General features: G+C 42.0%; 1 protein-coding gene across 1 annotated transcript in view; it reads left to right on the top strand.

Annotated features, from left to right (window-relative positions):
* Positions 1-15,571, top strand: part of MAML3 (mastermind like transcriptional coactivator 3) — a 246,868-nt gene that overhangs the window by 151,222 nt on the left and 80,075 nt on the right. The window contains exon 2 of the mRNA XM_041461803.1: positions 12,285-13,769. Within this exon, the coding sequence (XP_041317737.1) occupies positions 12,285-13,769 (1,485 nt within the window). The remainder of the gene's footprint in view (positions 1-12,284; positions 13,770-15,571) is intronic.

The following is a 15,571-nucleotide window of genomic DNA, read 5'->3' as shown; positions in this document are numbered from 1 at the left end:
ATGTCTGTGTGATTTTATGTAATTTCTTTAGCATGTTTGTTCATTGTTACAGCTGTTACTAAGGTTATTATAACTGTCATTAAAGAAGGAGGAAGTGCATGCTTACCCCAAAGCTTGTCTGTGGTTCCCTGTGTTCCCTGTGTCAAAAATACATTTTTTTCCCCCTCACTACAGACTTTGCTTAGACCATCATGGCTGTAACACTATTTACTGTTTATCTGATTTAAAATGAAGCTCCTCCTGCTAGTTCTCCCCTTCTCCTTGCCTCTCTTAAATAATACAGAAGTGATTGAACATGGAAGTTAGTTACTAAGCAAGAACCTGGAGCTGCACAACCTTCTTTTCCTTGACAAAGCAAGAAAGTTGCAAAGAGTAAATGTAGTATCATTATTATAGGCCAAACTATGAAGATTTCAAGCTTATTTTCTTAAAGTTTAGTGGAACAAAACTGAAGCCTCTGGAAATGAAACTGGGGGGAAGACCGAACCCATGCAGACAGAAATCTTTATTAAACACAGATGTCAACAGCAGTAGCATGTAATTTGTGCCCTAATTGTGACTTGGCAAATAACGGTGGCTTGGGGAGGGTCCAGATGAAGGCGTCTGACTGTGGATGTGTCTTTTTCTGCTAGTTACCAAGGTCAGTGAAAAGAAAAAGACACTTTCTGGAGCAGGATTTATCTCATCCCGTCTTGGCCTGGTATAGGGGGTAAGAATTGCATTCTTAAGACTGGACTGACTTGACCTGGTTTTGCCTACACCTTTCTTATGGTGCCTGCAAGGATTCCCAGACTCCATGTCCTGTTCATAGCTCCCTGTACACACCCCTTGTTTTTCCTAATTAAAAAAAAAAGAAGACATAAAAGCACATTGATTTGACAAGGTATAAGGTATTTTGTATTCCCATTGGCTGGGGACAGGATTTGGGAGGTTTGAGTCCATTTCTAACCCTGCCACTGACTTAATATACAGCTTTAGGCAGCTCCCTGCTCTGTTTTGTGAAGTGAAATTTAGAGGTTTTATGTATGTTTGCATCTGAACGATAACTTTTAAGTCATAAATTATGGCCCCCCCCCCCCCCCATTGACATACGATTAAGTTTGCTTTTCTTTTTAGATTCATCTCACCTATGTTTTTCTCTGAGACCAAAATCCACATAATTCTGACAGTAGATCAAGGGTACTGTGTCTTCAGACTAACAAATTAAAAGCACTGAATATTAGGTGGCTTATCATTCCTACAACAGGAGAAAAAGGAGGGAAGGAGAAGTCCTTTAAAAAGAAAAATAAGATTAATGGAAGTCCATGGTATGAATTTACACTGGTTTATAATGCATTTCTATGGCTTATCTAACAGTAAACGATGATGTCTAGTGCTTCAGACCTTCAAGGGGTTTAGGAAAGAACTGTAGTGTTCTCTGTGTCTTTGTCTTTACCTACAACAAGTGCTTTATTGTCTTGTGCTTATTTAGCACTGTCGAGGGCGCAAACTTTCAGTGGTGAATGGGACTTGAAGTCTAAATTTAAATTGGCTGCTAATATATACTTAGTATGCATAGATTGCTGAGATTAGAACCCATGTGAGCAGGCTGTGACTACATATGCATGTGTACACTTGTGTGGAAAAACCACAGATTTTTTTTTTCTGACAGCAAAAGGAAAAAAGTAAGAAAAAACCTGTGTTGTATACACTGGGAATGCACACACATCTATAGCATTATGAGTTGCAATTCCTTCCCTTGGAGGGCTGTTTCCAAAATACACAAATAGATAAAAGTGCATCGTTGTAATGTGGTGCATGGCCACAACTAACTGGGAATGTAACCTGTTTGGCAGAACACTGCCCACCTTTCTCCTCATAATCTTTTTGGTTTGTGTGGAGAGATCTCAAAGCCTTACACACCTGTGGGATTTGGGAATCTTCCTGCCATTGCTGCCATGAGTTCAGCACTGCACTGTATGTATATTCAGAGTAGGATGGGAGAGAAGATGAGGTTTATCCTGGGATGGAGACAGCTGCTGTAGATGAAATAAAGAAGGTCTGGTCTGGTGTTGTCATTTATTGCACAAACCATTCTTTGTATTTTGGGTAGCTTAGTATACTCAAGGTGAACCATGTGTTAAATATTGTGCTGAATCAGGGCCTTCATTTGCTTAAAATCTTTTTCTTTACACTTCATCAGTAGGCTTAAATGGTACATTTGCAGTTCACACCACAAAGCAGGTCTAGTCTTTTGTGTCTGTGACTCTGGTAATTACTGGGAGCTGGGAGACCAGATGTGCTTTTCCCTCAGTTGTGCTGTGTGCCTTTGTGAGACCTGAGGTCAGCTTGACGTGAAGGTACTGAGGCCACAAAGAGCTAAAGTTTGTATGGTTTACTTGGCCATATTTAGGGCAAAGCTCCTGTTCAGTGCTGTCAGGCCTTTATCCCATGGCAAATAGCTCCCAAACTGTGCTCAGAATAATTCAGATAGTGTCTGGGACATCCTATACAGTCCTTTGATGCCTTTGATGCCACAGATCTTCAGTGATCCTGATTGCTTTTTTTTTTTTTTTTTTTTTTTTTTTTTTTTTTTTTTTTTTTTTTTTTTTTTTTTTTTTTTTTTTTTGGGTTTTGGTTTGTTTTTGTTTTTTGTTTCTGTTTTTTTGGGGGGGTTTTGTTGTTGTTGTTGTTGGCTTTTTGTTTGGTTGGGTTTTTTGTTTTGGTTTGGTTTTATTTTTTGGGTTTTTTTTTGTTTTTTGTTTCCCAGTACTGGCTATAACTTGTATTGAAATAAAAAAATGAATGCAAAGAGGAGCTGTTCTATCAGACATAGTGTCTATCTCTGAAGAAATTTGGATGCAGAAGAAATTACCTTATGAATGCACCCCTAATTCCTAGTGCACTTAATGGGATTCACCCTGAGTGTGTTCAAGGCTGGGCTGGATAAGGTTCTAAACAACCTGGTCTGGGGTGTTTTCTCTGCTCGTGGCAGGTCGTGTTGGAACAGGATACTCTTTAAGGTCCCTTCCAACCCAGACCTTTCTGTGCTTCTGTGACCCAAGGGCTTCAGCACCTCTCAGGATTGAGCCATGGGTTTTGTCCAGGAGTCTTTCAGAACTGCTGCTGCCTGTGTTCTTTTAAAGAGATATGCAAAGTCAAGATGAACAACCAGTTCCTGCATTGCTCTTCTTTCCTAGAGATGGATCAAGCTGATTGTGCTGATCAGGGAATTGTTTGACTGAAGAAAAAAGCTGTCTCTGACATATTTTCTATTTTGGGATTTTCAGTTATTTGATTTTATTATTTTTTTTAAATGGTCAGTAACTGAGCACAAATTTATTTCCACACTCATCTGTCCCATGTTGGATTTTTTTCCTTTCCCCAAAAGACATGTCTCATTACTATGCAAACAATTAAAATGTAGGAAAAAAATGATAATTAATTACTATGCAAAGCATTCATTTCCCTGTCCTTCCCCAATGCTTGGGTCTCCTTTGAAATTCTTACTGTATCATTAATTGTTCAATCTCTACTTAGATAACCTGCACTCCTTTAAAGGTATTTGTCCTTGCAGAGAAATCTTCAGCTGACCTATGTCCTTGGCCAAGCTGCCTGTTCAGGGAGCAGATGGGAAAAAGGAAGCTAAATTTACCATTTTGTTTGCAGCACAGTATGACTGATTCACAAGATTTTTCTTTTAATGTGTTAGTTGTGGAAATCTGTTAATTTGATATTTAAATTATTTTCAAGTGGAAGCTTCATTTATGATGTTACCTCAAGAGGTTGACTAAAATGTGTGGGTTTGAACAGGTACACTGTATACACTATGTGGCTCTCATTTCCTTCCTTTTCCAGTTGTATGAAACACTTCGCTTCAGAAAGCATGAACTTGAGCTTAGTCATGTGGAAGAATCCCTGGAATTCAGCCCACACTGATTTGAGAAACTGGAAGGTTCTGCTTCATGCACCTATGGAATAAGTAGCTATATTGCCATGAGGTGATGTATGTTGGGAGTTAACACCAGTGATATGAATGGAAGACAGCTGTGCCATTTCTGATTTCAGTCTTCTGTCAGTTTGCTATCTGTCTTCTAGAGATCATGCACTAGACAGGCTTTGGTAGTAAAAGAGATCCAGTAGAAACTCATAGTCCATGGAAATCTATGGTATCATCAGGGGATTGCTGTCATGCCTTCGCCGTCTCTTCTGGCTCTTTCTTCAGAGTTTCTCTGAGAATAGTCTGGAGTAATACATTATGTATGTAGATTGTGCCATGGCAGTATTTTGCAAGCAGCCGAAGATAATTTGCTTCCCTAAGCATAGGAAGGGCTTTTCCCTTACATCAATTAGACAAGGTTTTAGTCTGTCAATTCTGAAGTCAGGAAGAGAGCTCACATGCTACTGGTGCCTTAATGACAAGGAAGGCAGAGGCTGTGTCAGAGCTGCTCCTCCTTTGCAGAGGACAGGAATGCTTTCATGTCCCACATACCCCTTTGCTAGGCAGGCAGGATGCCATCAGCATACTTCACTAGCCCGCTATGACTTGTGCTCATCCAAGGATGAACTGGGACAAGATTTTTCCCAGGAAACCATTCCTAGTGTCACATACACAGTTTAAAGAGCTACTGAACAGCTATGGTGCATGTGCAACAGCATTAGGTGTGTTGTTTTGCTGCTTCTTAGTTTAAAACACAAGAGGTTCCTGCATTTCCTTTCAATTCTGATTTGTAGTTCTTTGGGAGGCACAGCTTTAATAATCTCCAGTGTCTGCTTTTCATCATTATCCCCTCTTCTGTCCAGATACAAAGCAGATTGGAAAGGGTGAAGATTTATTAGAACAACTCCCAGATAAGTCAATTGGAGGCTGCCTGACTAAATTCTCATAACACACCCTGAAAATACAGCTCATGCCATCTGCAAGGACAATTTCAGAGAGAGCAGATATCGGCTGCTGGGTGTGAGAGGCAGGAATAGGTACTGCCAGCTCAGTAGTTCAGCTTGTAGGATCTTAGCACCTTCCTAAGACTTTTGCACAAATGGAGCAGTGCTGGCACTGCAATGAGATTACTGCTTTGCCAGTGTTTACCCCATTGGGCCAAAGCAAGGATTAAATGAGATAGATCTGAACAGGAGTAAAACATGTAGATCATACACTTGGGCAGGAAGGCTCTTTGACAGTGATAACAGCATTCCATCCATGAAATAGTTTGCACTCTAAAGTTCAGTTAAACTTTCTGTGCAATGTCTTTGCACTCAGCTTTTCTCAAGCTGCTTTAGCACACACCAGCATCCTTACCTGGTTGACTGAGGGCAGGTGGAGTCACAGCATTTACCTGGTTGGACTTCCCCAGTGCTGTTGCTATTTTGCTCTCATGCAGTGCCTTTTTTTGTTACCCTTCTTCCCTGTTCCTCTGCTTGATCTCCCATTGTGATCCAGTTCCTGCTGGTGGCTGGGAGCCAGACAGGTGGCTGGGGCCCTGACAGCTGGCAGGCAGCTCTAGCAAGGGGCCTGTGCTGCCAGCTTTGCATCCAAGAGTCACCATGACTATTTGCTCTCACTCTTCAGAGAGCAACCCTTCCTGTCTGATCAGCTAAAATGTGAGGAACTGGATTGTTTTCCTCTCTGCTAACTCTTGCAGGTTTACCCAGTGCCTTGGTCATCATTTTGCTATTACTGGAAGGTATTTTGTTCTTCTGTCAGTTTTTGTTTGAATGACAGCAAAAACAAGGGTGATGATAAGAGACCCCAGCAGTCCTTTGCAGGGTAAGGGGCAGAATGTTGACCCCCTTCCTGAGGCAGAGGTTACTCTATGAGCCTGCAGAGTTGAACAGACAAGGTTAGCGGGATGAGATTTTACCAAATTCAGACAGATTTCACAACGTGAATTTCCTATATATTTGAAACATTGCCCTGGCCAACAAGAGCTGGCCAGCCAGGCCTAGCATGGAGAAACACAGCATGTGCTTTAAATTAGCAATTGTGCTCCAAAATCAAGTTGCTACATCAGGCTTCATCCAGTGAGTTAGCAAACATCAGTGCCATGCTTTCAGCAGCATGCAGATATTAGAGGAGTGGTTTGATGCATGAAATACTTTCATCTGTGGGAAGTGGTGATCTGTAACTCACCTTCATGTTGCTTGGCTGCTTGTCTGAGTTCAGCTCCAGCAGAGGTTTCTGAAAGGCTATCCCCACCACCTCTGCAGGACACTGCAAGTGTCATTGGGAAGCTACTATGGAGCTGGTGGACTTAAAACACTGATGACAAGATGTATCTCAGGCAGTGGCACTCCGGCAACATTGACTTTTGAATGGCAGCATCAGAGGCGATACAGCAAGAAGGTGCGTGCAAAAAATCCTTTCAAATGTTGAAGTTGAATTTCTGGCATGCAAATGGCAATGCTGGTTATTCCTTACTGATCTTAGATGCTGTCATGTCAAATGCACTTACTTAGTGTCACTTCATAGCCCCCCCTGGGACACTTCCTGAATTGTTGATAGGATTTAAGTGCAGCACAAGAAGTTAAGTAGCAAACTTTACTCAGTCTTTAGAGTGCAGGCTGGAGACTGCTGAATTGGGGTGGTGTTTGGCAGAGCTCATGGTAAGTACTCCCTGTTGGAGGTAAGTATCAAGATCTTTCCATAGAAGCTCTAGAGTAGAAGAGAGAAGAAAGAGGGGGCAAACTCAGGAACAGACACACTGGTGGAAGGGAGAGTAGAAACCCTAGAGGAAGGCCCAAGACTTCATTTCATGAAAAGGAACTGAAGGTCATGATGACTGGTAGGCCAGACTGATTCAACATGAAGAACTGAAAAGATCAATTTTTAACAGAAAGCGTCACAGAAGAGCATGTGGAGAAGATAATAACCCTTGTTTTCTGTAAACATGCATATCCTCTGATTATTCAGATGGACTTTGGGCTTTGGCTAGTTTCTCTGCTTTCCCACAGGGAGCAAAGATAACTCCAGAGCAGGGTTGGGGAGCCAAGTTTACAAAATCTCTCATAATTGTTGCCCTTGTCTTGTATTCAAGTGGCTGGAGCTGCTCTAGGGAGAGGAAAGTCAGTGGCTACATGTAGCTGGTACACAAAAACATCTGCAAAAGTGACATCAGCCTCCTTTTCTGGGGGCTTACAGAGGAGAAGTGGACCTGTGTTAGACCCTGTGAACAGCTTCTACTGGCACAAGGAGAATTTAGCTTCTCGGCTTCCCCACCTTCTCTGGTTTTTGTGTTATTGGTTTTTTTTTTTTTTTTTTTTTTTTTTTTTTCTTTAAGGAGCAATGAAAGGATATTCTGCTGCCACGGCCTCAGTCACTCCCCGTGCATGACTGGAACAGCCACCCACCAAAGGCAGCTCCATGGTGGAGGATGGGCTGCTGAGTGGCTCAGCTGTTGCTATAACAACAGTACCTCTGTCTCGTTTCTTCTGAAAAATGAATTGCTGTTGGTGAGATGAAGCGGAGCAGCTTCTCCTCACAGATGAAAGCCCTGCCAACAGCCTCCACACACTCGTTTATCTGTTGGGTCTGTCATGGCATGTCCGAGCAGCTCTGCCGAGGATTTCAGGATGGGCTGGATTTGACCATTCGGGTTGGTGTGTGTATGTGTGCACAGACTCTGTCCCCCTGCCTCTCCTCCAACTGAAAATCATTTAAAAAGTCAACCTGCCAAAATTTGACCTTTTCTCACTCTGCAACTGGAGTTTTTTCAAAGGCATATAAAGAATTGAGAGTCCTGCTTCACCCTCTTGTGCTTTGGGGTAGAAAACTGCAGTGAAATGAAGATTCATCAGTCAAATATTTTGTGTGAATAAAGCTAAAAACTTATGAAGCTGAAAGGGGGTTGTTTTATTTCAATATTTTCCTTTGATTTTGATATTTGCCTTTTATTTTTATTCTATGTGTCAACAATCTTCTGTTCCTAGACATAAATCTCTCAGCTCCTGCTAATATCTTCACAATGCATGCCCTAAAACATGCACAAACTGTGTACTTGTACTAAGAAGGAGAGGGAGGGTACTTTAAAAGTTACTATTTTACTTCAGGGATTATGTTTATAGAGGGAAGGGGAAGTGCTGGGATTTTAGTCTAAGATGCTCTAGAATCCTGATTGTGGTAAATGGTTTGCCAGTATATGCTTAGTGTAGGATATCCAAACCATTCAAGAGTTAATATGGTGATTGGGAACAAAATCAAGATATAAAAATGAGTTTTCATTACAATCATTTGATAAGAGTATTTCTGTGTTGTACCTCACAAAAAAAAAAAAAAAAAAAAAAAAAACTTTTTTTTTTTTGCCCCCCACCCCCCCAGCATTTATTGTTATGCCTCCCACCTCCCTCAAAATGCTGGAATCAAGGGACTTCCCCACCTGCAAAGGTTGTACCCAGCATGTTGCCTTCAAACAAACCTTTCATGTTAAGTCTCTGTCTACCTACAGTTTTTCAATGAGCAAACAAAGAAAATAAAAATATTAGTGCCTGTTAACCCCCAAATCCTAATGTTTCTGAAGGAGAACAATGTGGATAACAAACTTAGAATAGGCTTAATTTAATTTCTTTTTGCAATGAGGCACAACTTCTGTATTTTTCATATTTCATAGAAAATAGTTTTCATGTCAAGCTGCTTTTTGTTGTAATGCACGGTAAACATGATTATTTATATGAATATTTATATACTGGGCCTGCTTTTACTTTCACTAAAGTCACTGCCTATTTGTACAGGGGGACACCCAAGTTCCAGCACATGGTGAAACTTTAGGAACTGATATTTTTAGGGCTGGTTATTTGCCACTAGATAGTTTTGATTCTTTTGGTAAGCATTCATATATAAATACGGTGATAGATTTAGGATAAAATGGTAAATGTTTTAAAACCTGAAAGTGTGAAACCGTGTAAAAGCATATCACTCTCACCAATATTTTTGTAAAGTATTCATTCAAACTTGCAAAACATACTGAGTCAGTTCACTTGTCACTTTCACTAGTCCCTGCCTTGTCATTAAGACAAAATTTTGTCCCATCTGTTCCTTATAGGAACTTTACTTCATGATGAGAAGCCTGCCACCACATCCTGTTCTTATGTTCTTACTTTAGCCCAGCATTTGGTGAATATAAACTTGGGATAAATGGACATGACACATTTTGAACATTTCTTCAAATCCTGGTTTTGCCTGTGTATTCCCATTGAGCTTGGTCTTGAGTCACTTGCTGTTTGGGGAATGTTTTTATGATATGGCAATAGCAACTTTGCAGTGTGATGGCCTAGGAATTGAAATGGGTGATTTCAGCTGTAAATTGTGTGAGTGGCCCATTAATATTTAATAATATTTAAAGATGCTATTTTAACCCATTATATCAGCTGACCACCTGCACTCGAGGCCAGCTTGTGATCTTTCTTTTCTTGCCCTGGAGCTGGGCTGTTGTACTTGTGAAGCGGCGCCATTACCACATCTCTACCATCCTTTCCTGTCTCCAGGACCTGATCCAGGGTTATATAAAGATCAGTGGAACCAACTCAGCTGTAGGAATCTGCAGCACAGCAGATACACAACTCAAAAAGCATCAGGGAGCTGTAAGGCCACACACCGATGTTCAGCTTAACACAGGTTTTTAGAGGAGGGAGGCAGCAGAGGTGAGGCCCATACCATAAGTCCCCTTGTGGAATCTGATTTTGATCCATCACACTAGTCCTGTTCCTTTCCACATGGCTGCTAAATGGCACAGATTGAGGCAATTACCACCTCTGGGCAAGCACCTCTTGCTAGCAGAGCTCTGCTGCCGCAGCACAGAGAGATGAGGTGTGGACAGAAGGTGATACTCTCTTGCAGGGCTCTGTTCTCTGCAGCCTGGTGTGTTCCTGCAGACTATGGTTGCTAAACTTGACTGTGCCAAGCTTTAATCCAGAGAGAGTGGCACAGTATGCATTCCCACCTGCACCTGTGGAGTTCACGGGGACAAGAGCTGCTGCATTTGGGAAAGGAGTGGGAACAGAGTGACAGCGACTTGATAGGGAGGGCCAAAACATGCCCACAATCATCTTGACCCTCACATTGCTGCAGGCTAGTTCCACATCACAGCCTGCAACACAGGGAAAGGAACTTCTTGGTGCAAACTACTGGCCATGCCTGTTCCCTCATCTCTGGAAACTGGGGAGGGGAGAGACTCAGGGTATGGACAGCTGCTTCAGAGCTGCATAGGCATAAGTTCACAGAATTTAGGAAGGGTTGGAAGGGACCTTAAAAATAATCTAACCCCCTTGCCATGGGCAGGGACACCTTCCACTAGACCATGTTGCTCAGAGCCTCATCCAGCCTGACCTTGAACTCTTCCAGGCATGGGACATCCACAGCTTCACTGGGCAACCTGTACCAACACCTCACCATCCTTACAGGGAAGAATTTCCTAATAATATCTAATCTAAACCCACCCTCTGTCAGTTTGAATCCATTACCCCTTGTCCTATCACTTGTAGAATGTCCTTCTCCAGCTCTCTTGTAGGCCCTTTGGGTACTGGAAGGTGCTATAAAGGTCTGCCCAGAACTTTCTCATCTCCAAGATGAACATCCACAACTCTCCAAATTCAGGGTTTTATGACCAGACTAGAGAAGAAGACCAGCCATGTGGCAGAGGCTGTGGTTACAGAGCAGCTGGTCTGTGTGGCACCACAGAAGCCACAAGGTGGAGGAATTTCCACCTGCGGAAGGTTTGGCACACACTGGTTTTGTGCAAGGTAGAACAGGCAGCAAAGTCTTGGCAACTTATGCCAACAGTGGCGCACTGGGTACTCTTATTCACACTTTAATTATTTCACCACATTAAAAAGCTGTTCTGCTCCAGTGAATATAAAGGAGTTGATGGTCTGCTTAGACTCATAGTGTTGCCTTTCTGCTTGGTTGTCTGCAGAAGAGCAGCCTCACAGTAGCTTGGTGTCCTATGTATGCTCAACTGTGGCTGCAGCAATGCCTGTGCTGGCCACATCCCTCTGCATTGTGTGCTGAAAGAGGCCAGGCTGGCCTGAGGGGCAGGAGAAGAGCACAGCCTTCCCATAACCACTCCCTCCAAAACCTGGGCAAGATACAGATTTGCTTGTCCATCTTACACATGGGATGAAAAGGGAACCAGCCCTCTGGGATGGGAGAAATAAATGGGATCTAGATTATGAGAAGAAAGAAGGTTCAGGACCTCTAGGTTAGGGAAGGGCTGGGATTTGCATATCTGGGACTTTCCTATCAGTAAGAGTACTTTAAAAACTGATAAAATCTTTCAGTATTTTGTCTTTTATTGTTCTAGTATCAAGGATGCAATTGTGTCCTGAAGGCGTTTGCTAGAGCTGTGACCTCTTTGCTTCCTCCCCTCCCCACTATTGTTTTTTGCCTTAGCTGAAGAGAGATGCTTTTTTTAGCCTCATTCATAAGTAAAGGACTCCACTTGGGTGTGGGTGGGGAGGACTGCTGCTTGCTACAGCCCTTTGCTATGCTTCTATAACCTGACTTAAAACTGATGTTAATATACTATCTTTTTTTATAAAATTCTTATATTCCAATTTTTTTGCTTTTCTGTAGACTTGTCTTGCTATTATTTCTGTTAGCGTTTATGTTTTATGTTAGCTCTTAGCACATAGCTGATTTCCTTTTTTTCATTATTTGATTGAGTTGAAGTTATGCAAAGCACCTTCTGTTTTCTAGGGTGGATTTATTTTTTTTCTCCCTTAATAGTGATTCTCAATGTGTTAGGCAAGAACATTGGGCTAGTCAAATGAAACTATGTAATATTTTTTTGTCAACAACACATTTCAATATAAGTAGTCAATAAATTATATTGCAGTTATTTTTTAAAGAAGCTTCTAGAAACTTCAAAAAAAATTCAGAGTGATTAGTAAATTTTAGTGATCCCTTTTTCTCTTTTTTAAATTCCATTTTAAGACTCCTCACTGTGTTAGGCACATTGTTTAAATCTTATCCCTGTATTAGGCACTAAAATGTCAAATTAGTCAACTTGCTCCCTAAATTTCTTGGAAGTTGGCACAGATTCAGCTTGGAAAGCACAGACATATGTTACAGTTCTGCTTTCCTAGTCAAGGGAAAGTTTGGTTTGGGACAGGGGGAGGTGTTTGATTGTTTGGAGGTTTTTAGACTGTGGTTTCAAATTGATCAAGGCATAAGAATGAAATCAGAGGAACTTTCTAATCAGTTTTAAAACTTATTGTCACTGGCTTGATGAGGAGTCTCTTGTCACAGTGCCCATGAGCACTTCTTTTGCATCTGCAAATGGTTAATTTTTTTCTTTCCTCTTGTTTTCTTTAAGCTTCAAGAGACAGTCAAAAGGAAGTTGGAAGGCGCATGTTCACCTCTCAATGGAGAACAGCAGAATGGAGTTTGTGATGGGAACTTTTCTCCAACCAGCAAGCGGACACGGAAGGATGTGCCAGGCATTGAGGCAATCAACATCTTGCCCATTAATTTGCCTTTACCTGCTGTTTCTCCTCTTCACCAGCTTGACATGAAAGCTCCTCTGCTCCTGCAGAACAGTGGAACTCACAAGAGTGGTCTAGAAGACTTGGGTGAAAATGGTGGGCTTTCTGAGATAAAGCTCCCTGTTAATGGCTGCAGTGAGCTGGATGATAGTTTTAACATCCTGCACAACAAGGAACTAAAGCAAGAGCCTCTGGATGACTCCAACTGCATAGACACTTCTGAAACATCTCTTTCGAATCAGAACAAGCTCTTCTCAGACATTAACCTAAATGATCAGGAGTGGCAGGAGCTTATAGATGAGCTGGCGAACACCGTCCCAGAAGATGATATACAGGATTTGTTCAATGAAGACTTTGAAGAGAAGAAGGAGCCCGAATTTCCCAGGCCTGCCACAGAGACTCAGGAGAGCGCGAGCGTAAAAAGTGATCCATCCCATTCTCCGTTTGCTCATGTCCCATTAGGGTCTCCCCAGGTCAGACCATCTTCTTCTGGTCCTCCATTTTCCAACATCTCCTCAGGCTCCAGCATTGCTTCTGCATCCAGTGCACCACTGGCCCCAGTCCCTGCTGGATCACCAGCAAACTGTGTTGTCCAGTCCCCTCAGACTCCCAGCCAGGCCCACACTCCTGGACAGACACAGGTGCACTCTGGGAATGGCTTTCTCATGAACCTGGCATCAGCTGTGGCAGGATCGGGGCCTGGGCCAGTGACCCTGCCTAGTGCTGACCTGTCCCCAGCTGAGCAGCTCAAGCAGATGGCAGCCCAGCAGCAGCAAAGAGCCAAGCTCATGCAGCAGAAGCAGCAACAGCATCCAAATCAGCCCTCAAGCTGGTCACCAGTGGGGCCTCCATCTAGTCCCTATGGAGGAACCTTCAGTGCAGACAAACCAAATAGTCCAATGATATATTCTCAAGCCTTTAACAACCAAAACCCTATAGTGCCTCCTATGGCAAACAATCCCCAGAAGACCACAATTAATAACTACCTCCCTCAAAATCACATGAACATGATCAGTCAGCAGCCAAATAATTTGGTCACAAACTCCTTGGGAAAACAGCCCAATATGCTTTCTTATGGCAACACCAAACCTCTGACGCATTTCAGTACTGAGATGAGTCAGATGATGACCCCAGCAATGGCAAATCCTGGAAAGAACACCATGATGCCATACATCCAGCAGCAGCAGTCCCAGCAGACGCAGATGCCAGCTCAGGTGGCACACCTGAGCGAGGAGCAGAAACGCATGCTCATCATGAAGCAGAAAGGAATGATAAATCAGCCCATGGGATATGCAACACTCCCTGCCCTTGGTCAGGTAAGTGTGAGTGCACAACACGTGGGCAACAAGAGGCCAATACAAAGGCTTTGTGAAATAGGCCTCTTGTATTGGCCAATACAGAGGCCGACACCCCTTTGTCCAGTCGCCTCCATTCACCTTTTCTTTCTCCTGGAAAGTATGGAATGTCATTAGAGATGGTTCTTGGATTTTTCACATGGTATTTGAGCCTGATTATTTTAAGAAACTACTAAAATTATGTTGCATTATACTTCAGAGCTGTTGTTAATTCACTGTTTTTTCCCTGTGCCTCTTCTGATGAGTGCTTGGGGTTACTCTGGGAAATTTTGGGTCAGAAGTCACTCTTCCTTGGAGGGTTTATTTCCTTTTTTTCACAATGCAAGACTTGGTGGCTGTGGATCCCAAACCACTGCATGGCTTAGTTTACCACAGTGTAGTTAGCATTATAACAAAAAGATGGAGCAGTTGGTCCCTTCTTCTTGGGGTAGAGATCAGGCCACCGCATTTTTGGCATTTTGGCTCAGGGATCAAAGGAAGAACATTTTGGGTTCTGAATGCCTTTGGTTTTAACCGGAAAAAGTAAGAACTACAGAATGCTTTTAGTGGTGCTTGGACTATGATGATGAGATGAGATGGTTTATTCTGGGACTTTCAAGCAGTCTTTAACAACCCCAAGTGTTTGTCTTTCAGAAAGAGGCTAAAGCCATGTTGGCCTCAGAGCCTTGGCATCAATGTCTCACATGTATTCCATGCTAAACTCTGGTGCAGCAGTGGTCAGGCTTGGAGAATACTTTGTAATTAGTTAATAACCAGTTGGAATAGTGGTTACATCAATGCCCTATCACCTCTGGGGTCAGCAAGGTATTCTTAGTTATGCAGCCCCTGTAAAGATCTGCCCACTCGTGTCATGGAAAGGTTCAAGAACAAATTTTCTAAATGTTGTATTGAGAATTTAAAAATGGATTAAAGTTAATAATCAATTCTCAAAGTAAGTGATGCCTTCACAGACGTTATGTGCCACCAAAACATGTCAAGAAGTCTGATATACACTAATAGTGTTTAATACATTAATAGAATTGTTGGTTGATCATTTTAGCATAACAGCTTTTCACCAAATTAGCTGTTTCCACACCACCTACAAGGAATACTTCATTCTGAGCCTGGTTTAACTGTGACTCACACTGTAATGCATGTAGAAATACAGCAAATTTTGTCATTCCTTCAGCTTATGGAGTTTGGGGATCAACCAATAAGGAGAAGTAGGAGCTTTACCAGGTCAGAGCACATGACATATTATTTAAAATTAATTGCAAAACAAAAAGAAATGTTCATCTTCTTCCTGGTTTTTGTTCAGGATGTATGGTGACCGCTCAAAGGTTTGTATTTTTATATTAATTCTGCTTGCTTATTTCATTAAACATAGATGATCTAAATCCTCTTCTTTTGGGGAAGGCTTATCTAGAGAAATATTGCAATAATAACTTAGACTATAATTGTAGCTGCAGATTGGTCATTTTGTAACTAAGAGGCAGAGGATTCTTGGTCATGCTGCCTAATGCTTTATGTTTCTTTCTTTTGCTTTTGTTAAATCTGCTGAACTCAAAGACCCATCAAACAGCTGAGAGGATGAACTGCCTATGTGAAAGAGTTAATGCCATCTCCTCTGTTTCATAAGTCAAGAAATTCATATTAATATCTTGGCAATTCCACAATATGAATGGGTAGCCAAGGTTTCATAGTTTCATATATCTAATCTTATTCAGTTCCTTTTTTTTTTTTTAATGTAGGAAAAACTAGATATTTGGATGGAATTATATGTT

The sequence above is a fragment of the Pyrgilauda ruficollis genome, unplaced genomic scaffold, assembly GCF_017590135.1.
Source record: "Pyrgilauda ruficollis isolate IOZ18807 unplaced genomic scaffold, ASM1759013v1 scaffold154, whole genome shotgun sequence".
NCBI classification, from domain to species: Eukaryota; Metazoa; Chordata; class Aves; order Passeriformes; family Passeridae; genus Pyrgilauda; species Pyrgilauda ruficollis.
Note: the sequence above shows the minus strand (reverse complement) of the source record. Positions and strands in the feature narration are given on the sequence as shown.